This window comes from Pteronotus mesoamericanus, unplaced genomic scaffold, assembly GCF_021234165.1.
Source record: "Pteronotus mesoamericanus isolate MK-2021 breed Mesoamerican mustached bat unplaced genomic scaffold, CSHL_Meso_final contig_116, whole genome shotgun sequence".
Classification (NCBI taxonomy): domain Eukaryota; kingdom Metazoa; phylum Chordata; class Mammalia; order Chiroptera; family Mormoopidae; genus Pteronotus; species Pteronotus mesoamericanus.
Window position 1 is genome coordinate 26,515,011 of NW_026555027.1, and position 23,425 is coordinate 26,538,435.

Consider the following 23,425-nt stretch of genomic DNA (forward strand, 5'->3'; position numbering starts at 1 on the left):
TACCTGAAGGCTTAACTACAAAGAAGCACCTAGTTAAAAACAAAAAAATTTAATGAGGCAACCTCTGAATGCTTTTCATAATTATTTCACTTTTTAGGGATTTTTTAGGGACCAATCGCTAGTTGAGGAGGAACAACTTTCTGAAATTTGGCAATTATTCACATTTTATTTCTGGGTTTTTTTTAATCTTACCTTAAAATGAAGAGCAATTTTTTTCTTTTTTTTATTTTAAAAGTTCTCTTTCAGGAACTTCTGTTAGCTTCCCAAACATCAATATAAACTTCTACAAAATTGGTCAAATCTAATTATACCACAAAAAATAACCACCATTTGTCTTAAAGAAAGTGACTCCTGGATGAATGGGGATTAACAGCAATATAGATTTGATTCTGTAGACTAAATCATTTAATTAACATTATTATAACTGGGTCAGGCCTGAGACTGGGAAAATGGAAATAGCCTTGTTATAGTGAATCACACATTATAATAGTTCTAATGGCAAGTTTCTCTTATGGAAGAATTACAAATAACTGTGTATTATAAGAACTGACAATCTAAGTTTCAAGTTTATATTTTATGCCAAAGGATTTGCTCATTTGCCTTCATGTAATCCAGAAAAAAGGAATCAGTTGTCCCACATCAGTCATAATAGGAAATTGCACAATCCAAAAATGCAGGGCAAAGATTGTTCCTCTTTGACCTATGAGTAGCAGACCCAACAAAAGATGCATCCCACGAAAAAATAAATGTGCTCTTACACAACATGAAAATCAGATCTGATTTTAGACCACACATTAGGGCTTTTCTCATGATGTGAAACTAATGATGATAGAACAGCATTGTTTTTTTTTTTCTCTCTTTATTCTCAAACCGATTGTTAGAGAATGAGGAAATCAGATGAAGCAGATTAGTGACATAACTCAAATCTTTACTCTTTCCAATTCAAGTACTGGAATTCAACACTTTTCATTATATTCTGACCATCAGGTTCTCATTTCTTTTTTGCCTGGAGTCCTTTCCAAAAGGAAACATACTGCCTGGCATTCTGTATTATTCCTAATTCCCAGGTGGAAAATGAGGCAGATGAAGTGACATCTAAAAACACTGGGGATTATATTTTTAAAAACAAGACAATAATTCAGATCTTCATCCTTTAATTCTTCTCTATATTACCACGGTAAAATATTTATCAAAGTCAAAGAGCTTACTGATACACAGTAATAACCTTACATTAATGGAGTAACTCATTAATGAAGTAATGGAAAAGAGTGCAAATATAAAGGGTGATTCACTATTGTGTTTATACAGTATTGAAACAACCATAACACTTAAATAGCAAGAAAATGCTAACCAATATATAATAATAACTGATAACTCTGAAATACTGCAACATCTTGAATACCTTCTGAATGACCAAAAACAGATGAAATTTTGTTTGGTACAACTCTAAGTTTTTTACACAGAACTATATATTTTTAAAACTTGGTAATCCACATAAGAGATACACAAAACCCTTAATGATGAGACTATTCAATAAATAAAGCTCCACATTGCTTTGTTGTTATGAACTAATGAGCTTGTAATTCAATGAAACCCTTTTAAGAAGTTCTAGTCTATAGAATGACATGTTCAAATTGTTTGGTCCTATTATTAACAAGACACTTTGTTTAATTCCTCTCAACATCATCTTTAAAGGGCCTGATTTGGTTAGTGTCCAAATACAGCACAAGTGAAGTGTAACCCTGTAGTATCTAGTCTATAGGTTCTCCATGAGTTTCAGTTCAGTGTAAGCCAGAGAGTGAGCGAGTAACCTTCCCATGAGTTTTCCATTGGAGATTTTACAGTACCAACTCTGACACTCTCCACAAAGTATCCTGTCCTTCTCTCAGTTTTTAGTGGAATATCAAATTAATAATGGCACGTGGTGTTCCTTAGCATAACTTGCCAAAATGTGATAATTTCCTTGGAAGAAAAGCCATGGGCTGCAATCAGACGTCTGAGCTGACAGACATCCAAATGAATCCTATATATAAAGAAGAGGTTTGTGTCTTCTGGAATATGAATGTCCACTTTTAACAAATTCAAACAGATCCCAACATAAACATCTTCAATCTTGATGGGTTTTACGTGACTCATCATTTCATAGATTTTTGGCACCAAATCTCTGGACATTATATAACCAAACCCACTGCAGTAGGGAGGATACACCTTGAAAGGATACTCCTGGTATGAAATACGGTGTTTTTGGTAAAGTATTCCTCTATAGGAATAATTATCAATTAGAGGATAACCTGTGAAAAACTTCTCTGACTGGTTTAAATTTAAAAGGTACTTTACTAAATTGCCAGTATTGATGAAAACATCAGTGTCTGTCTTCATGATGTACTTGGCATTGGGGCAAAACTCAGTTACCCACCTGAATGCCATAATTGTTTTCAAGGTCAGGTTATTATATGTGTCTAAAAAATCTTGTCGTATTATGTCACCATAAAGAAGGTGTTCATCCTCCAGAGACAATGCCAACACTTTATCTTCCTTTTCAGCCTGTTGGCCTAATAAGAAAAATGTAAGAACCTCATAGCCCCACCAAGACTTTTTTTCACCCCAAGTAACTCTAACTGCCTGCCTCGCTTTCACATCTGAGGGGTGTGAGGTCACCAGGATGACAAGAAATGGGTTTTGATGAGAGCAGTTTGAACGCTCTTGAAGGGTAAAGTGGAAGTTTTGCCTGTAAATTGGCTCATACTCATAGAAGTACATCCAGTTTACACGTTCTATCACATTGTAGTGTGGCAGGCTGAGGTACCACATCACGAGGAAGCTCAGGAGTGACAGCAGAAGGAGGCTCCATTTGAGGGATCTCAGTGACATCCTACTGGGAAGGGTGGTCAAGAGGGCCAGGGCCATCCAGCAGCTCAGAAACACGTGCGTGGCTCAGGTTCTGGAAGATTTATCAAAGGCCTGGTTGGTAAGGCATCCCCAAAACAACGCATTTTCAAATGATACCCCATTATCTACTCAGGTAGAAAGGGTACAAAAGAAGAACAAATCTCTGAGCAAAAGCAAAAATTCTGACCTGAGTCTTATTAACGTCCTGTAACTGTAAACAAATGAATACCAGCAACCAAAAATATATTTGAGATAAAGAAACATCAAGATAAAAGTTAAAAAAAATATGCTTGGTTATTTCAGAAAGTTAATACGTTTTGTTCAACATAAATAACTGTTGCAACATGAATTTTGCCCCAAATGTCCAGAGAGACAGAAAGAAATGAGTAATAGAGGGGGGTTTAAAAAATAAAACTATGAGATATTTTGGAGTGACATCAGAAAAATGGTGACCTGACAGTTCCCTTTGGCCTTTCCCCTTTAAGTTTCAACAATTTGAACAGCTCCAATTCAACAGAGATCGTGTACTGAAACATGTGAAGGTGGGCAAGTGTGAATGAATTGGGGAGGTGAAAAGGGTTGGGATAAGCCACAGATGCAGCCCTGCAGCCCAGAGCTCATGGAGGGGCTCAGCCCAAAGAGGGGAGGAATTAGGCTGTGGCTGGCACTCCCTTCAGCTGAGAGAAGCAAACATGTTTGGTGGGCATTCCTGCAGGAGTCGGCTGTACAAGCTGTGGCTGAGCCCAGGGACCTGGTCAGGGACATAGCACAGAGGTGCGGCCATGGTTGTCTGGTGATCAGCATTCCACGCAGAGAAACAAAGGCATGGAAGCCTGGCCTCCTCTTAACCTCCCAGAGTTCACCTCCCTTTACCCTTGGTGTCAGGTTGCAGAATACATTATCAATAAACCAGAGAACTGGTACTACACAATCACTTTTTCCCTGCAAAGGGTGCACTCTGTGACTCCTGGGATATGTGGGCACAGGGGATACTCCTTGGAGGTTCAATGTCGACATTACCAGGAGGACAAGTCAACTTGGAAGGCAGCCAGGTTACCCCAGCCCACCCTGCCCCCATGCTTTGTGACACACTGATGACAGTGTCTGGCTGTGGTGGATAGCACTGGGATTTCATGGATTTGGAGCCCCACTGCACACCAGATTCCCCACAGGGTTGGTCCCTTGGGACCGAGGTGACTGCATCACAGGGGAAGCACCCACCTTCCCATTTTTTACCACTCTGAGAAGATGTGAAAAACCAGAGAAGTGCAAGGGAGCCAAAAAAAATCTTGTGATTCAGTGTACCTTCTGGAAAATAATAGAAAGCCTTCTTTATAACAATCTATTAGCGAAGTGCCATTCATACATAGATGCCTAGACAGAGAAGGAATCCATTAAGTACCATGAATAACCAAAGTAGTGAGGCAGCTTGGAAAGAAAATGGAAAAAATCTCCAGAAAACAAATTTAAAGACATGGAAATATATGATTTCAATGACAGAGAATTCAAGATTGGAGTTCTGGAAAAACTCAATGCTATGCAAGAAAATATAAATAGGCAGTTTAATGAACTCAGAAACCCAATCAATGAACAAAATAAGTACTTTATCAAAGCGGTTGAAACTTTAAAAAAGATACAAAGAGAAATTCTGGGGATGAAGAACTCAGTAAAAGAGTTCAAGAATGAACTAGTGAGCATAGGAAATAGAGCAGATCAGATGGATGACAGGATTAGTCATATCAAAGACAGAAATCTAGATACGATGCAGAGGGAAGAAGAGAGAGACTTGAGCATAAACAAGAATGAAAGACCTCTCGGAGAACTATCTGACTTCATCAGAAAGAGCACTATAAAAATAATGGGTATACCAGAAAAAAAAAAAAAAAGGAGAGAGGGAGAATGAACAGAGAGTCTATTCAAACAAATGGCTGATGAGAACTTCACAAACCAATGGAAAGAGCTAGGTCCTCAAATCTAAGAAGCAAACAGAACTACTAAATACCTCAATCCAAAAAGGCCTTTTCCAATGCACACTGTGGTAATGACAAAGAAAGAATTCTCAAGGCAGACAGAGAAAAGAAGAAAGCAATCTTTAAAGGGAAGCCCATTAGGTTGTCATTGGACTTCTTGGCAGAAACTCTACATGTTAGAAGAGAGTGGGAATCAATTATTCAAACTACTGAAAGAGAGAAATTACCAGCCAAGAATAATATCACCAGCAAAGTTATAGGAAGAAGAAATAAAGACTTTTCCAGACATATAGAAGCTGAGAGACTTTATCACCAGAAAACCTCCACTGCAGGAAATATTCAACAGGGTTATTCTACCTAAAATGAAGAACAAAAGGTCACAAAACCACAAGTAAGATGACGAACAAACTTATAGTATAAACAGGGGTAATCTGTGACAATCTATTAGCGAAGTGCCTATAGATAAAATATATAAAATAGATAAAAACATAAATAAAATAGATAAAATAGATAAAAATATAAAAGGGGAAGAGGTAGGGTCAGAATTTGCAAAAGATGACGGAGATCAAACAAAGGACTACTTCATATACGAATCTTTTTCATAAACCTAATAGTAACCACAAACCAAAAAACCCAAAACTGAGATAAGTAACTTAGAACGAAGAGATGCACAGAGTCACCAGAAAAGATAAAATGGGCTATAGAAAATCTAGTACATCAATAATTACTCTGAATGTATTGATAAATGGACTAAATTCACAAAAAAGGGCACAAGGTAGCAGATTGGATCAAAAAACAAAATCCAGCCATATGCTGACTTCAAGAGACACATCTAAACTGCAAAGACAAAGAGAGACTCAAAGTGAAAGGGTGGAAAATGATTATCCAAACACATATCATCCAAAGAAAAGTAGGTGTAACCATACTTATATCCAGTGAAATAGATTTCAAGATAACAAAAGTACCAAGAAACAAAGATGGACATTTCATACTGGCAAAGGGGACACTATATAAGAAGACATAGCACTTCTTAATATATATGCACCCAATCAGGGAACACCAAAATATATAAAGCAGCCACTAACAGAATTAATGGGAGAAACTGACAAAAACATAATCATAGTTGGGGATCTAAATACTCCATTGACAGCTCATTCAAACAGAAAATCAATACAGAAATAAAGGCTTTAAATGACACATTAGACCAAATGGGCATAACTGACATTTACAAGAACATCAGATTATACATTCTTCTCCAGTGCGCATGGAACAGTCTCAAGGCTAGAACATATGCTGGGCTGCAAAATTAGCCTCAACAAATTCAAAAAGACTGAAATCATACCAAGCACATTCTCTGACCACAATACTTTAAAATTAGAAATCAACTGCAAAAGAAGGTAAAGAAACCCACAAATATGTGGGTCAAAGAAATAAAAGGTGAGATCAAAAGATATATAGAGACAAATGAGAATGATAATACAACATAGCAAAACTTCTGGGATGCAATGAGAGCAGTAATAAGAAGGAAATTTATATCATTACAGTCCTATCTCAAGAAATAAGAGAAATCACAAGTAAACAACCTAATATTACATCTTAAAGAACTAGAAAAAGAAGAAAACAACCCAAAGTCAGCAGAAGGAAGGAAATAATAAAAATTAGAGCAGAACTGAATGAAACAGAGAACAAAAAGGCTATACAAAAATTAATACAACCAAGAGCTAGTTCTTTGAAAAGAGTTATATCTTTCACAGGTATACTATAAAAGATTGTATACCACCAAATTCAGTAACCTAGAAAAAATGGATAAGTTCCTAGAAATATACAGCCTTCCTAGACTAAATCATAAAGAACTGAAAATCTAAACAGACCTAATCAAAAGTGAGGAAACTGAAACAACCATCAAAACTTCTAGGCCCAGATGGCTGATGGCTTCAGCAGTAAATTCTACCAAACATTCAAAGATGATTTGATACCTATCCTTGTCAAAATCTTCCAAAAATATTGAAGAAGAGGAACACTTCCTAATACATTTTATGAAGCCAAAATAACCCCAAATTTAGCAAAGATAAGACACAATAAGGAAGCTACATGCCAATATCTCTGGTTAATACAGATGCAAAAATCCTAAACAAAATCTAATACAATAATACATTATAAAAATAATACAACATGATCAAGTAGAGTTCATTCCAGGGGCACAAGGATGGTTCAACATATGCAAATCGATCAATGTAATACACCACATTAACAAAATACAGGATAAAAATCATATGATCTTATCAATAGATGCAGAATAAGCATTTGGTAAGATACAACATCCATTTATGATTAAAACATTCAATAAAATGGGTATAGAAGGAAAGTACTTCAACATAATAAAGGCCATGTATGACAAACCCTCAGCCAATATCATACTCAGTGGTGAAAAACTGAAAGCTTAAAATTAAGAATAAGGCAAGGGATGCCCACTCTCATCATTCTTAGTCAACATAGTTCTGGAAGTTCTAGCCCAAGCAATCAGGCAAGAAAAATAAATAAAAGGCATCCACATTGAAAATGAAAAAATAAAACTGTCACTTTTGCAGACAATGTTATTCTGTGTATAGAAAACCCTAAAGACTCTGCCAAAGAACTATTAGAAACAATAAACAAATACGGTAAAGCTGCAGGTTACAAAATCAATGTGCAAAAATCCACCACTTTCCTGTATACTAATAATAAAATTTCAAAACAAGAAAAATAAACAGGAATAAACTTAACAAAGGGTGTGAAGGACCTATATACTGAAGCCTACAAAGCATTATTAAAAGAGATTGTAAAAAACACAATGAAATGTTCCATTTTCATGGGTTGGAAGAATTAACATAGTTCAAATGGCTGTCATTACCAGCTGTATTCTAACCTTAGCATCTTTCCTATCCTATTTGTGCCTCTAAACTGATTTTTATTGTCAAAAGGGATTATTATAACGAAATAATCTTGATGAATTCTTACTACTTGAAGAGAAGTAGGTTTCAAAGCTATAAATAAATGTCTATTTCTTACCTTCTTCTTGATTTATTTTTTTTCTGAGTGAAAGACCTTCAATTTCGTCAACTGAACATTCAGTAGTAAGTAGTAGTCAAAAATAATGCTTGAAATTTCTGAAAGATATAAGAAACGTAACAGCATTTATACCTGGGTCAAGGGACTGGAGAGGTCATAGAGGGAAAAGGAACCTTAGAAGTTGAAATTAAAAGTAAAAAAAAATACCACTAGTCTAAAGAATTCAGAGAGTTTCTGGCTTCATCATGGAGGAAGGGTGGTTGATGTTCAAAACTTAAAACCTGTATCTAGGTTCTCCCATCAGCAGATGTCTATGTCACCCTATGATAGGCCTACTTCCTTTGATAAACAACTCAGAGGTCACAAAAAGAAGTGAAACAGCTCTCCTAAGTGATACTCCATTGATATCCTCTCTTTAATGCCTTGTTCCAGTAACTATTTCTTAAAGGGACTGCAGGAATACCTTCCACACTCAGGAGTGTGTGTGTCGGTGTGGAAGAATGAAGGGGGCGTGTGGTTAAAAGGGGAAAATATAGACTAGCCACAAATACTATAAAATAGTTGTTAATTCAGAGTGATGGAAATATAGACATTCTTGTATGCTTACAGTTTTCTTTGCATTTTAAATATATCCAAAAAATGAGGAAAAGCATAATGAAAATACTTGGATATCAGAGTTAGATGGTCCACCCTAAATGTTGGCTGCAACATTAAACGGTTGTATGACCCTGCAGAAGTTATTTAACTTCATAAAAGTTTTTTTTTCCATCTCTAAATCAAGCCTTACAATATTAATTCAGTTACTTAGAAGTTTGTAGGGGAGAAAATGGAGCAACCAATCGACTCAGGGGCCCTCAGTAATTTCTAAAGTGAAATGACACACAGGCAGGTGGACGGATGCGCACACTATGAATTCATAGGAATCTAACTGACCTGGCCTCCTCCCTGGGGTGGGCTCAAGCCCTGACAGTAGGAGCACCGGGCAGCTGGCCTCCCAGCACGGGCCGACCTGGGAGAGCTGAGCAGCGGGCCCTGTGAACCCTGACACTGTTCTAAATCCCATAACCCGGGGGAGGGACAGAGAGAGGACCCTAAAACACTGATGAATTGAAAAATATAAAAAGGTCAAGCGGGGAAGTAGACCCTTATTTCATCACTGACTTCTTAAATAACAATGTCATACATCACGATCAAAACATAAATTATATGTAAGTTATAATTTAAAAATAATTTCCATTTTATAAAAGATAAACTTATGATTATATAACTACACATGCATTCACCAACTGGACTCCATATAATCTACATTAAGCAAACAACCTTCTCTTATGCCACAAGCCCAGTGCAATGCATGGTGCAAAGCAGGCCACCAGTGAGGACTTGTTAATTTGGTAGTTGATCCTTAACAGCTGAAAAAACATCTCAACTAACAGAAAAGCCCAGAAAAGCCCCAGAGACAGAACACGTTGTCTGCATCCAGGATATGAAGTATACCCAGGCTTTCACCATCAAGTGAAATCACCATCCTCAGATGAGTAACTGCACCTCAGTTACCAGGCACCACAACTTTATAGCTGCTCACTGCCTGGACCAATCACAGGCTGTGTCTCCTGGGGTTTTAGCATCAGAAGGGCTCTGTGGACCAAAAAAGGGGAAACCATTCAAACAAACTTACACTATTACTTTACATGGAGGAAAGGTTTCTCAGAGTTTTTAATGCTGATGTGCATTCTCTCAGAAGGGACTATATTATGCAAAGTTTCTCACATTTGTCTGAACAAAAGAAAACCTATTCTAATTTTCAGAGCCTCTAGCAGGACTAGAAAGCCACTCTTTGGGAAATCCTGTCCTAGAACACCTTTGCATTCACTGAATTGGGAAACTAGTTTCTGTGAATAATAAATAAAATTTTAAGAGTAGTTTGGAGTAAAAAATAAATTTTTTTGAACAAATTTACACAAAAAACTTTTCAGGGTTATGCACTAAGGCTGAACATATATGTGCCCTAAGCTATAGCAAGAGCACTCCTAGGTACAACACTCAACAATGTGTGTGTATAGGAGGACACTAAAACATGTCCAAGAAAGTCTGTAATAGCACAACCTGAAATCAACCGACAGTAGAAGAGAGAAATAAATTTATATAACAGCAAGTGATACAAAATGAAAAAGAACAAACTACAGCCTCATGTGACATCATGGAGAATCCCTTAACATAATGTTGAACTAAAGAAACCAGGCACATATTCCATTAACACAAAGTTGAAAAGCAGGCAAAAGTAACTCTTGGTGTCAGAACTGAAGACTCTAGGGAGAGCGAGGAAACACTAGTTGGGAGAGGCCGAAGGGGACTTTTTGGGGTGCTGGCCATATTCTGTTTCTTGACCTACATTGCAGCTATAGGTGTATTTACTTGAATAATCATCTTCTAACTTGTGCACTTTTCTTTTTGTTTGTTACACTTCAATAGAAACATTTAAAGAGTTTGGCAATCGCGTCAGTCACTGTGCACATCCGGTTACTGTGTGCGATCAGCGCTGGCAGGCGTCTACATGACATGCCAGCCCAGGTGCCCCAGTGTGGTCAGAGTGCGAACAGGTGGCGCCAGGCACTAACTCATATAATCTTCAAGAGAGCCCAGGAGTTAAGGCCCTTTTAAAACCTTTACTGTTTGCATTTAATAGGTAAGAAAACTATGGCTTGAAGAGTCGATAACTAGCCCAAAACTGTACAGACTTGTCAGTGGTGGAGACAAAATCACACAGGACGCCAAATCTCAGGTTCTTGGCCACTACCTTCCTATCTCTCCTGGGAGGTCTGCTGCATGCCCTAGACCAGAGCTAGTCTGAGAGGGTTTTAATTTCCTGCAACCATTGAATCTTGATGGAAATGGTAAAGCAACAACACAGCCTTACTGTCTTTAAGCAAAATGACTCAAGATTCCCAATCTCAAAACCTGAAATATGCCCTGGCTGGTGTGGCTCAGTGGATTGAATGTCAGCCTGTGACCGGCAGGGCTGTGGGCCTGATTCCGGGTCAGAACACAGGCCTAGGTTGAGGGCCTGGCCCTGGTGCCCAGTTGGGGGTGTGTGAGAGGCAACTGATCAGTTTCTCTCCCTCTCTTTCTCCCTCCTTTCTCCTTTCTCTAAGAAATAAATAAATAAAATATTTTTTAAAAAACCCTGAAACATGAAGTATTAACAACAGTAATAATTAATAACTAATCATTCATGCAAACACAGACTTTTTACTTTGCAACAAAAACATGCACACACAAAAAAAAAAGAAACAAAAACACTAGGAAATAAATTGGGGATGGGGTGACACAGAGAAATAAGTTCAAACGCGAATAAATACTCCAGTGAAACAGAACAAAGAGTTGCTGCAATGGTACAATTATTTAAATCAAAATAACCTGGAATTCTTTCCTGGGATGCAAAAATGTTGGTTATTTTTCTACAAAAGGAAAACAAATTTAATTATTTTCAAAACTATGCAAAAACTTTTCTAATTCCAAATGTAACATATGTTCATTAGAGAAAATTTTGTGACTATAAAAAGGCCCAAAGATAATAAAAGCTTAAAGGTAACAATGTTACTATTTTTAGTGAAGATTTATCAAGCCTGTCTCTCCATCCCATCTGCCGCCACCGCCTCGCCCGTCCCTGCTGCAGCCACAGTGGCTTCCCGTCTGACCCTGAATGTGTCCAGCTCTTTCCCACCCTTGCAGAATCTGCACTTGCTCTCCCCCTAACTCAAAAGCTGGTTTAGAGTGGAGGGGTATGAGGGAACTAAATGGTCATGGGAAAAAATTACAAAAAAATAAAAGCTGGTTCTGGAAAAGGCTGGTTCTTTCTCATGCCGCAGGTCTCAGCAAATGTCATTTGAGAGTGCCTTTCCTGGGCCTCTTATTCCAAGCAGTCCCACCACGCCCTTATTTTCCGTCACATCCCCCAGTATCCTTTCCTTAGCATGTGAACCTCACCTGAAATTTTTCCTGTCAGTTCCCTTCACAAGAATGTGAGTGAGATTCGTGAGGGAGCAGATCTGCCCACCTTGTCCACTGCCAAATCCCCTTTGTGTAGCACATAGTATGTGCTTGCTGGATATCGGAATACTGTGCGAGGGGCCTGGTAACGTGCTTTTTTATCCACTTAATACATTGAGAAAATATTCCCAAGAATAAATTGAATCCAAAAGTAAACTCTGAGTTTCTGTTAGATGATCCTTACTTTTCTTCAGCTATTTCCTAATATAAAACCTTATTCTTATATGCTACACTAATTCTGACCGTGTGCAGCTTAAAAGGTCCAGACAGGGAAAAAAAAAATTCAATGAAAATCAAGCATGCTATATTCAGGATCACTCAAGGAGAAAGCACGTGCTAACTATTAAAGATAATTACTAAACTACTGCTAATCGTGCACATTCTGACTTTTCTTCTACATAAAAACAGTATGGCAAAGGGGGTGGAAATCTAAATGCCCAGAAAAGGTCCTGTGTGTATTGAGTTTAATACAAATCATAAGTACACACATCAGTCATGTCCTATTTCTTTGAAAGTGGGGGGACCACCAATCAATATGCACCCACGAGGAAAACTCCTCAAACTGAACATACTAATTCATAAACAAAGCAATATAAAGTTCTACCATTCTGACCTTGGATCATGTTAGAAACAAACACAACCAGTGATATTTCACCACAACTCTTTCCCCTCTTTTTTTCTTTGATCCAGTTCTTCTCAAGCTTTGCTGCATTATCATCATCTCCTGGAGAACTTGATAAAGTCTGGACTCCAGGGTGCACCCAGGACCAACTAACTCAGTTTCACAGGGTGGTGAGGGTCAGGAAGTAGGATCTGTAAAGCTTCCCAGGGGAGTCCAAAGTGGAGCTTGTTAGCAATGCAGAACCTCAGGCCCCACCTTGGACCTCCTGAATCAGAAGCTAGTTTATGAAACAACACACATTAAACATTTAGGATGGGGCTGGCACACAGTAACAGCTAAGTAGATGGTACTGCCATTGTTACTGAAGTCTACACTACATGCTCCATCCAAGTTACTGTTATTTGCTCATACTGTATTTACAAACCCTTAGGCTAGCTCCACCATCTCTTGTAAGATAGCGTATGCTCTATAACACATTTAAACAGGCAAATAAATCCTAGTCGATTCACCTTCTTTCTCCAAATCAGGCCTTTTTTAATGTTTCCTCCAGAGTCTCGAAACTCCCAATGTTCTGCTACCCTAAACGTACAGGCCACAGGGCCCACTAGGAGCGGTGCACGATGCCAAACGAGGGCCTTCCGGATCCTCCTCCGCACACAGGCTCCCCTCTCCCACGACCCTTCCTCCTGCCCCACGGCCTTTCCGCAGCTGCCTGACATTGTTTTTCGAAGCATGATTTGCCCTGTCAAAAGTCCTACTTCTAGGTACTTCTAGCCACTGGAGGGGAACGACAAAACATATTAACCTTTTTAAACTGAGGTGTGAGATAATCAAGCGGTATCAAGCTACTTTAAGGATTGTGCATACTCAATAGGCTTCCACTTTTATTTTTTACTTTGAAGCACACAGCTGGACATAGAATAAAGAATCAAATTTTCTTTGTTGAATGAATGAACTGTGACTGCTCTATCTGCCTAATTTCATAATGCCTAAAAATAAAATTTGCCTTCCTCTGTCAAAGATTTGCATTGAAAAGACCTTGCTTTCTACTTTGTCCATTTCTTCACACTCCCCTCCCTCTGTATTTTAGCAAAAGCCCCTGGGTGGTCCTGGTACTGCAGCAAGCGCTTTTCACACCCCCCGTGTGTTTGATGATTAAAACCACTTTATAAGGTAGCCCCATTATTATAACATTGACCTACCAGCTAAGGACACAGATTTGGAGACCGGCTCCTTAGCAGGGTCCCAGCCAGCAGAGCAGCGCTGACAATCCAGGTGTCCTCACCCTCTTGGCGGGTCTGTAACTACTGCACGACGACACACCCCTCGTCACTTGTTATTATCCCGCCTGCCTGGCATTTGCGTACTTCCCATCACGTCGTACAGCGCCTCTGCTCTTCCTCAGGGGTGAAGAGTTGTCAAAGCCAAATCCAGGATCTTTAAAAAAGGGGAAATCCTAAATGCAAACATCGTTCAATCTCCAAGCAAATCATGCTCGGCTCCCTGAGAATCCGTCTCAAGTACACTTCCAGAAAGCGTACCTTGCAAGCACACTGTTCAGAAATGAAAGATGTGCTGAGGAGAAAGCACATTAATGAATGCACATTCCAAATAACCCTGAATATGTGTCTGAGCTTCTGCAAACATCAGTGGACACTTAGACACAAACGCAATGATGGTCGGGAGCCAGCAGCAATTCAGCAAGATCATTTCATCTGACAAACTTCATCCCCATTTTCAATGGGTTCCTTGAGCAGAAGAGCAACGGAGGTCTTAGATAACACACAAGAATTCAACTTCGCTGAAGAGGACAGGGCACTGCAAGGTCCTCCTGAGCAAAACGGAAAGAGGTGAGGCCGATGGCAGGGCCTACATGGTTTGAAAATGTGCTGACCCATCGCAACCGATGTATTGTTCATGCAGTCATGTGTTCAACACGGATTCCTTGGGCTCTGGTTGGACTGTGCAAATATTGTGTTGACCAGCTCAGCCACAGACCTGCCCTCCCTCTTAGGTTCCAAGGTTGCTGGAGCATTTCTGTCAACCTGAGAGAAAATCTCTAGGGTTTAATTGCAGTTCTATCTTCCTGTTTAACATTTCGTATGAAAAACGAATGCAGGCTTATTCAATTCAGTAGGCAAGGAAAATCACGGAAAAATAGTGAATTCTATAGAAGATGTAATTACAATCTAAAAAGCTTTCAACAGGTTGGAACAGGGCTAAAGTGAGATAAAATCTGATGAGAATATATTTACTGCCCTATATCAAAGTTAAAAAAACCAACTGCCCAAGAGCAGGATGGGGGGGTCATTTTTACAAGGTTTTTTTTTTTTTTTAAGATTTATTTTATTTTTTAGAGAGAGGGGAAGGGAGGGAGAAAGAGAGGAAGAGAAACAGCAATGTGTGCTTGCCTCTCATGTGCCCCCTACTGAGGACCTGGCCTGAACTCAGGCATGCGCACTAATTGGGAATCAAACTGGCAACCCTTTGGTTCACAGGCTGGCATTCAATCCACTGAGCCACACCAGCCAGGGTGGGATGGGGGATCATTTTAACAGCAGCCTAAGTTAAAAAGACTTTAAGGTTCTAGTTGAATGTGAGTTCAATAAGAACAAAGATGGTGATGTAAAGGAGTAACAGGAAAATCAGGAGACCAGGATTTCAGTTTCAACAGCTGGGGTGAAGGGGTGTCAAGCCATTGTATTTGGAGAGTTGCTTTTCTCATCAGAACATGAGGGGGTTGGGCCAGGACACCTCTCAGGCCCCATCTGGCTCCACCAGTGCAGATGATTTCATTTCTGCACACCGCTGCGTCCCCAGCATCGGGCACCGTGTCTGGCACATAGACAGCATTCCCCAAGTGCTTGTGAGGGAGGGAGAGTGCTGAGTTTTTGCAGGTTAATACTATTGTGTATCCTCCTCCCTCAACACATGCACGTACACCAACTGAAAGCCCCAATACACTCCTGGATTCAAAAAACAGAAAAATAAATGTCTGAGCAAAACGGGTCATGATCCCATAGCCATACACGTTCCATTTTAAAAGGGCCATTGGTAAGTTAGATATAATACAGAGGAAGGTAACCCAACTGGTTATGGATTTGGTCTCTCATTTCTCATGAGGACTAGATGAGGTAGTGGCTGAAGGAACTGGGGGATGTTCTGCTCTGGGGAAAACAAAAGCTTTGAAGAGCCATGGGAGATGCTTTCAAGTATTTTGAACAACATATCAGCTTTAACTCCAGAAGGCAAATGGAACCCAAAGACAAAAATTAGCAAGAGGGTCCAATATAGATTTCTAGAATGGACTGCTCCCCACCGATGGAAATCTTCAAGTGGCTGGCAGGAATGTTAAGGAAATTAGTTCCTCACTGAGCTTCATTTTAGGTCACTTCTAAGGTCCCTCCCAACTCCAAGATTCCATGACTTTGTATTGATGTTTAAAGTGTAAGTATATGGAAAAGGTTTCCTTTTATGTAATTTTATTTTTTATGTAATTTTGAGAAATCGTTTGATTTTTAATAATGAACCTGAAGTTATTTGTTGAGATGAATAAAAAAACCCTACCATTAAGCCCAACTTTCCACGGTTGTTACACAGTTTTAAGTAGATGATGAGCATATACACCTAATACTACATCACCGCTCCCGGTTCTGCCTTTGGATCCCCTGTGGGTCGCACGAGTACAACCTTCGGGTGTGTTCTGAGATGTACGGGAGAATGTCTTTCATTCAGGTCTTATTAAAATAAAAGGCTCTTGCCTTGGTGGGCTGAAGTACAAGATACCTGGATTTTTAAAAACATATTTTAAAAAGACATATTTTATATATATACTGTTTGCAGACCAAGTCCTTTCTTGTAGGAATAACAACAAGTGGGACTATTTATTGATTTCTGGAGTTGGGCTGTGTAGAGACTGCGGGCTAAGAAAAATGAGGAGCAGCCAACCTCGTCAAAAGTAGCAACAAGACCTGAGAAGGAAAGTTCAACTGCAGTTTTCTTTTTTGCTTTTGCCCTGTCTGTACCTGCCAACAAAAAGGCTCCCTCTTAATAGTGATGACAACGTATGTTAGGATTTAAACAGGGTGGGCTTTTGGCTTAAGTCTGTATCCCTCTAGAGCAATTTACACAGCACACTCACAACACTGTATAGTTTAAGTGTTACCATCCCATTTTTCAGACACCTGCGTAGTCAACATACAGGCAGATCTGGAGCCCAAACTCAGGCCCACCTCTAGATGCTGTGCTCCTCCTCCAGAGCACAGTGCCTGCAGAAGAGCCCAGCCTCACATCTGATCCTACAGCCTCTTGAGATTCCTGGGCAGGGAGCAAAACGCAAAGCACAATGGACTTACCTTTGCACTCAGCGGCGGGCTCTCTGAGAGAATGCCATGACACAGCAGCCTGTGGGACGAGGCAACAGGACAGCTGGATCCGAAGACGCTAGGAAAACTGGGGCAGAGCAAAGATCACACCGATCAGGCCGAACAGCAGAAGGCTGACTTGAAAGCTAGACTTCTGTGTTTGTTTCGTTACAGCCTTATCAACTGGAGGAGATTTCATTCATTCATTCGGTATACTGAACCCGTGTCAGAGGCTGCGGCTACCACGGGGAAGGTGACAGACAAACCCTGCCCTCGAGTTGCTACGCTTCAGGAAGAGCAAAGAGGAAGGTCCACATCGATACCAAGATGCACACCAAATGTAATGAGTAAAGTTCACCGGTAGAAGAGGAAGGGAGACCTTCTCCAAATAAGTGATCAGCCTTCATGGTCAGGAGCTGAGTTTGCACTCTCAGAATATGTGGATGCTCAAAAAAAGGTGCAAATTATAGAACTTGTGTCAGTTTAGAGATAAAACTATTTAATACTAAGAGATAGTGGTCAATGACAATTTTTTATCTTAGAAAGTGGGTAACTCCATCTTTGAAAACAAAGCCTGCTACTAAAGTAGTAGCCAAATACAGTTCCAGATACGAGACATGGACTGAGCCCTCAGTCACGCTGCAGGGAGGTGGCCGCACACTTATTCAGGCACAGCTTAGGAGTTTAGCAAAATTCTATGTTCTAGCCCAGAAGTGGGTGATTTTTTGAAAAAAATAAAATGCCAGATAGCAAATATTTTCTTTGTGGGTCCTATGGTTTCTATCCCAGCTACTCAATTCTGCCTCTGTAGTAAAAACAGAGCCATAGACAATATTAAACATATAGGTATGGCTGTGCTCTATTAAAATTTTCTTTATAAAACAGGATGCTGGTCTGGAAGTGTTTGTTCTAATCACATGAAACAGTGTGCCTTAGGTCATCAACGAAATGTGCTAAGACTGCTCTTCTCTATGTTTCCTCATGTTCCCAAAGGGCCAGGCTTCGGAAAAGGGGGTCTCAGTGCTGATAACGTGTCTCCTACATGAAGCGGTTCCTGGAGGGGAGGCAGGGCTAATACTTAACTAATCTGGGCTGTGGATGCTCTATGGGGCAACATAAGGCCTGGGCTTTCTGGTTAACTACCTGTGTTCAGGGTCAGGCACACACCGAATGCTAAACTTTAATCATCTACTCTAGTCTTCTATTTTTTATTCTGTCATTTTTCAGAGCTTCCAGCGGTGCACGCTCTTGAAGCCAAATCTTCTATCCTGCGGCCTCTCAAGGTCCTACCCCACAGATGTTCTCCCCTCTTTTAGCTGCGGTCCCTGAAAATCTCCATGCTTCCAGCCCATGCCCTCATCTTACCCTCTCCTCTAATTCACAATGTGCCAAAAGCTCTGGTGCCAAACACAAATCATTATTTGTAATATGCAGCTTTTCATTAAAACCATTGTGCATAGTCCCAAAAGAGGTATTTGTCAAAGAGCCTACTGCTAAGTGAACTGCAACTTTTGAGTGCAACAAGGTCATTTAAGAGCACCCTGTTTGACCCCACACATTTGACCTTACTCATGAAGCTGTAACATATGGTTATCTAACAATACTGTGAACAAGAAAGAACAATGATAGCTTATAGAGCTGCAACAGAAAAGCTTCTTTGGCCTGGACATTATATAGTGGGGAAAGGGATAAAGGTATTTCTTCAAGTGGGATTCTACCCCTGTCATCCAATGGTGGACAGAACAGAGCCTGAATCTGGGCCCAGAGAGAAGGCGAGTCATTTGAAGAGGAAAGCAAAAAGAAAAAGTATCTACTGGAGTATATTTTCTTAGGGATAAAGAGAATTGAGTCTGAACCCGAAGTTGACTATAACCACCAAATTACACTTATATAGTTAAATTTTCCTTAGGGACCATGGTATTTTAATAATTCAATTTTTGAAATATATATATTTTACAAAATGTTTTAGTAGACCTTAATTAACTCCTGTGCCTTCACAAATCCTTTGGGGGAAATAAATATAACAAAATTTGTAGGTGTGTATATGATCCTTAAAATTTTGTAAACGGGCCTTGGCCAGGTAGCTCAGTTGGTTAGAGCGTCATCCAGATATGCTAAGGTTGCAGGTTCAATCCTTGGTCAAGACACATAAAAGAATTAACCAATGAATGCATGAATGGGAAAAACAAATTAACGTTTCTCTCTCTCTTTCCTCCTTCTTCTCTCTCTCTAAAGTAAAAATGTGAAAGAGGTTTTTTTTTTTTAAATTTTGTAAAGGAGACTATTATTATAGTCAATTTTAACCACGTAGGATAATTTCTAAATTAAAATAAGATGAGCTTACCTGTAACATTTCAGATGAGACCAAAGCACTAGCTGAAGTTCTTTGTTCTTTTCTGTATCCCATGCTTTAATTAAAAAAGATTTGCTGAGGACTATGGAACAGAAGAACAGAAAAAATATATTTGAGTCATACAACACTGGGCACTTTGACATCTAAAATCAAGGTTTTATACCTAGCGAGCTGCCAATAGTTACATATCAACACTTCATTTTTTGGAAAAAAGATCCTCTCGTCTTCCTTTTTGTTCTCAAATAAACTAATGCATCTAATCTGGAATTATATTTAGCCACTGTTTTAGTAACAGGCTTTATTTTCCGGGCTGAAATTACCCAATGACCATTCATTTGAACGACCCTTCCAGTCTAGGAGAAAAATGCCATAGACTCTTATCTCTTAATTTTAAACTGTTCCCCTCTCAAGAATGATGCAGATTCAATTTGCGCTTTTATCAGCCATCAACACAAAATCAGATTCTCAAAGCACAAAATCAGCGCCCTACCTCTGCCTAAGCCGCCTGGGGAAGGCTATATAGCACAAAGTCGTTTCTGGCTGAGAACTGCACACTCAAATCTTGTACTTCTGAAAACAGAAGAAAAGGGAACATGGTTTGGTAATTTGTTCCTTGGCAGTAGCTCTTCCTGTCAAAGCAGCCACCTCCTAAAAGCAGGCACGATGTGCAAAACACAGAGAAGAGAAAGCCATGTCCGCCCGGCAGATCGCCCGTCTGCTCCAGTAGCGCGGGGTGAAGACAAGGAACGCAACCGTGCTTGCTGCTGGCATCATTCCCATTGCTTAGGAAAATGAGACTCCATTGCACCTTGGAGATTTCTTTTAAAACGCCGTGTATACTCACTAAGACCGCCTTTTACAAATCTTGTAACGACTAGGGGTTTCCTCTACTTGCCGCCCAATTCGCCTATTCTCCTCCTTAGGTCCACCTTCTTCCCAATCCCTCCCTATGAAGAACCCTCCCACAATTCGGCTCCCGGGCCCTTACCCAGGGCCTTGGCAGTGCGTTGGCCTTGGGAATGCGTTCGCCTCGGGCCTGTCGGGCACCCACGAAACCAAAATACCGTCTCCTTCCCCTGCCCCGCCGCCGCCGCCGCCGCCCTCCCAACCCCCGCAGTTCCCGGAATTCCCGTCCCGAGCTGCCGGGGTTACAGAAAGGAGGGGGCTGCGCCCTAGAGCAGGGCAAGGCCCAGGGTGTTCCTTGCAGCCGCGGCCTTAGTCTGCCACGCACCCCGATTCCGGCACGCACCCCGGCGCTCCTCCCGGCCTTCTCCCGCGCTCACCACGGTTGAGCATCCATTCGTCGCGGAGGCCCCAGCCCAGCGGCTCGGCCACTTGCCGCGCTACGCCGGTCGCGCTCCGGGAGAGGGCCGACGAATGGGCGGCGCTGCCGAGCCCTCCTTCCCAGTCTATCAGTTCTGATCCCGGCGTCCCCGAGGAGGGCGCGTCCCCGGAGCAGCGGGTCCCAGGGCGGCGCTCTCCACAACCTCGGGGCTGCCCCCAGACCCCTCCTCACACTTACCTTAGGCAAGGTGCGCGCACCCAATTCAATCGCGGGCGGTGGCCGACTCTCCCGCTCCGCGCGCACACACGCTCCTGACCGCCGGGCGCGCTCAGACCGCGCGCCGGGACCGGGAGTCCCTCGCTCTCCTGCACGCGCGCGCGGCCCCACGCGACCGGTGGTCCGCAGCCCTACGCACTCGCCTGGGCGTGCTGCTGCGATTCTCGCCATCCGCAAGTTCCATCAAGTAGTATTAGGTACGCATTTTACATTTGAGGCTGGCAGCAGTTAGGCGATTTAGTGGCAGACCTCCCGAAAAGATTTCTGCTTGACTCTCGTCTTAGAGCCAGCCTGCTTGCCATGTTTCCAGGCTGCGTAAAGGCCCGCGCTGGAGGCAGTCAAGGAGGGGTTTACTTACTGAAAACCCTCCTGGAGCTACTCAGGAAAGAAGAAAACTTAGGGAGTGCTTTGCTCTTCTAGAATAAATGCGCGTTCGCTTTCTAGAATCCAGGGAGAACGAAGGGTGGGAATGCGTCGGGTTTACAGAGATCTCGGGTACGAACAGGAATCCCAGGCGTGCTCTCGGGAAACGCCTCTCTGGAAACCTTCCTTTGATCTGGAGAATTCAAAGAAAGTCAGTCCCAGCTGGAGTCTTCACCATTTACGTAGTGCTTCCTGGGAGGTAGTGCAGAGGCTGTCAGGCGTAGGAGCTGGGTGTTCACTTAGCTGTGGTCATACCGGTCTTTGGGTGGAAGTGATTTTATTAATTAAGAAATAATATTTATTTTCCTTTCATGGCATCCCCGGGAGAGTGCCTTCTGCAGACAGGTTCCCATTCTGGCCACTTGGCTGTGGGACTGCGGACAGCTTGGCTCCAGCATTACTGTGTAAAAAGTAGAAAAAAAGAATTGTTAAGTGGACACCCGTATATCGTTCTCCGAGATTGCATAGCAACATTTCTCGTAACTTCTTCTATGCCTCTTTCCTAAATACATCAGCCTGCATTTCCTAAGAATAAAGACAAAAATATTCTTCTCTGCAACCACATGAGAACCTTAATCACATATAAGAAGTCTAATAATTTGATATCACCTAATATCTAGGCCTTAGACAAATTTCTCCAGTTGTCTAAAAAGTCACATGTAAAAAGATAGTACAATGAAGATTTATGTATTGCAGTTCTTATGTTTGCTGTTTTTAATGCATAACAATCCTCCACCTTTTTTGTTTCATGACATTAACTTTGTGAAGAGTTTAGGCCAGTTATCTCAGGGTTTTACTTCCTCAGTTTGTCCTACTTTTTTTCCCCTTTGAACGTCATTTAACTTTTTCTCTAGTGGTCTCATTTCCTTTAAGCTAGGTGGCAAGAATCCTTCATACTTTATGAGATACTCTTCATCTTGTTTCCCATCAGGAAGAACATAATATTAAATATTGAATACATCATTTTAATTCTTAAATGAGTAATATTAGGTTGTCCCAGTATCAGTGATCACTGAAATCTCAAGTGTCCTCCAATCTCAAGTGTCCCCGAGACTTCTTTGTTATATAGTCCATCCCCCCCCCTTTTTCTAAAAATCCTCCTCACTTGATGATACTGTTTATTGATTTGAAGGGGAGAGAGAGAGAGAAGGAGAGAGAAACATCAACGTGAGAGAAAAACACTGATTGATTGCCTCCTGTAAGCACACCAGCCCGGATCATACCCACAACCAAAGCATGTGCCCTGATGGGGAATCAAACCTGCAACCTTTTGGTGTACAAAACGATGCTCCAACCAATGCAATGCAGCCAGGGCCCAGTTTCCTCTCTGAGGTTAGTAAATCCGTTCACCTAGCTGGGCAGAGTAATCATCTGGATCATTCTGGTATCTACCATTTCAGATGCTTCAGTGAATTAAATACTAACTTTATTCAAAGAACAGTAAACATCTGGTCTCTGTGGAGTTTGGGCCATTTTAGAGTTCCTGTGGGTAATTCTGGTAAAACAAGATCTTGTGAGGTATGTTTCAAGAAGATTTGATAAAATCCAGGAGGAGTTTCCTATATTTAGCTGGGTATACCTGATCTAAACTCCCTGCTCCATTCTAATAACAAAAACAAATCAATAATATATAATACTGTATGTGACCTCTACCTGTGGTCATCTTGTCTCTGTAACATAGTTTAGATATCTATGTATGTGAGCTCATCCATTTAAGCTCATAAACTCTGCTGGGCAAAAGCTATGTCAAGTGTACTCTATATAACAATGACCACCTCAATTTCCACAAAAGAACTTTCAAAGAGCAGCATCTATTCCACAGACAAATATAGTATTCTAAACAGACAGCCTGTACCCCACTTCTCAAAAAAAAGGACAATTTTTAGTAAGGCAGTCTACATCAGGGGGGGGGGGGTATCAGTGGTTTTAGCTGGCATCAGCAAATAAGTGTTTGCATCAGCAAATTAGTGTCTGCTCTTGGCCCTGTCAGTTGATGTGAACGTCATCAGTGTCAACTTCTAACAGTCCAAAACAGAAGCTGCAAGGCAGAAGCTATTCTCAATGCTAGTTTTAGAAGCAACTAGTCTAGAAGCTAGTTTTGTAGCATCATTTTGCCACATTCTATTGGTCAAAGAGCAAGCCTATGAT

The 23,425-nt window shown here is 40.9% G+C and overlaps 1 protein-coding gene across 7 annotated transcripts; it reads right to left on the reverse strand.

The window, feature by feature from the left end:
* Positions 1–432: 432 nt before the first annotated feature.
* B3GALNT1 (beta-1,3-N-acetylgalactosaminyltransferase 1 (Globoside blood group)) lies at positions 433–20,941 on the reverse strand. 7 transcript variants are annotated; one of them, XM_054580234.1, is made up of 7 exons: positions 20,816–20,941; positions 19,784–19,863; positions 19,285–19,375; positions 16,932–17,028; positions 9,339–9,542; positions 7,908–8,005; positions 433–2,941 (listed from the first exon to the last, which is right to left on the reverse strand). In XM_054580234.1, the coding sequence occupies exon 7, from the start codon at positions 2,905–2,907 to the stop codon at positions 1,909–1,911; it is 999 nt and encodes a 332-aa protein (XP_054436209.1). In that variant the 5' UTR covers positions 2,908–2,941; positions 7,908–8,005; positions 9,339–9,542; positions 16,932–17,028; positions 19,285–19,375; positions 19,784–19,863; positions 20,816–20,941; the 3' UTR covers positions 433–1,908. The 7 variants fall into 7 exon arrangements, with proteins under 7 accessions (XP_054436209.1, XP_054436213.1, XP_054436206.1 ...); XM_054580238.1 differs by lacking the exon at positions 20,816–20,941 and adding an exon at positions 20,577–20,699; XM_054580231.1 differs by lacking the exon at positions 19,784–19,863.
* Positions 20,942–23,425: the final 2,484 nt, after the last annotated feature.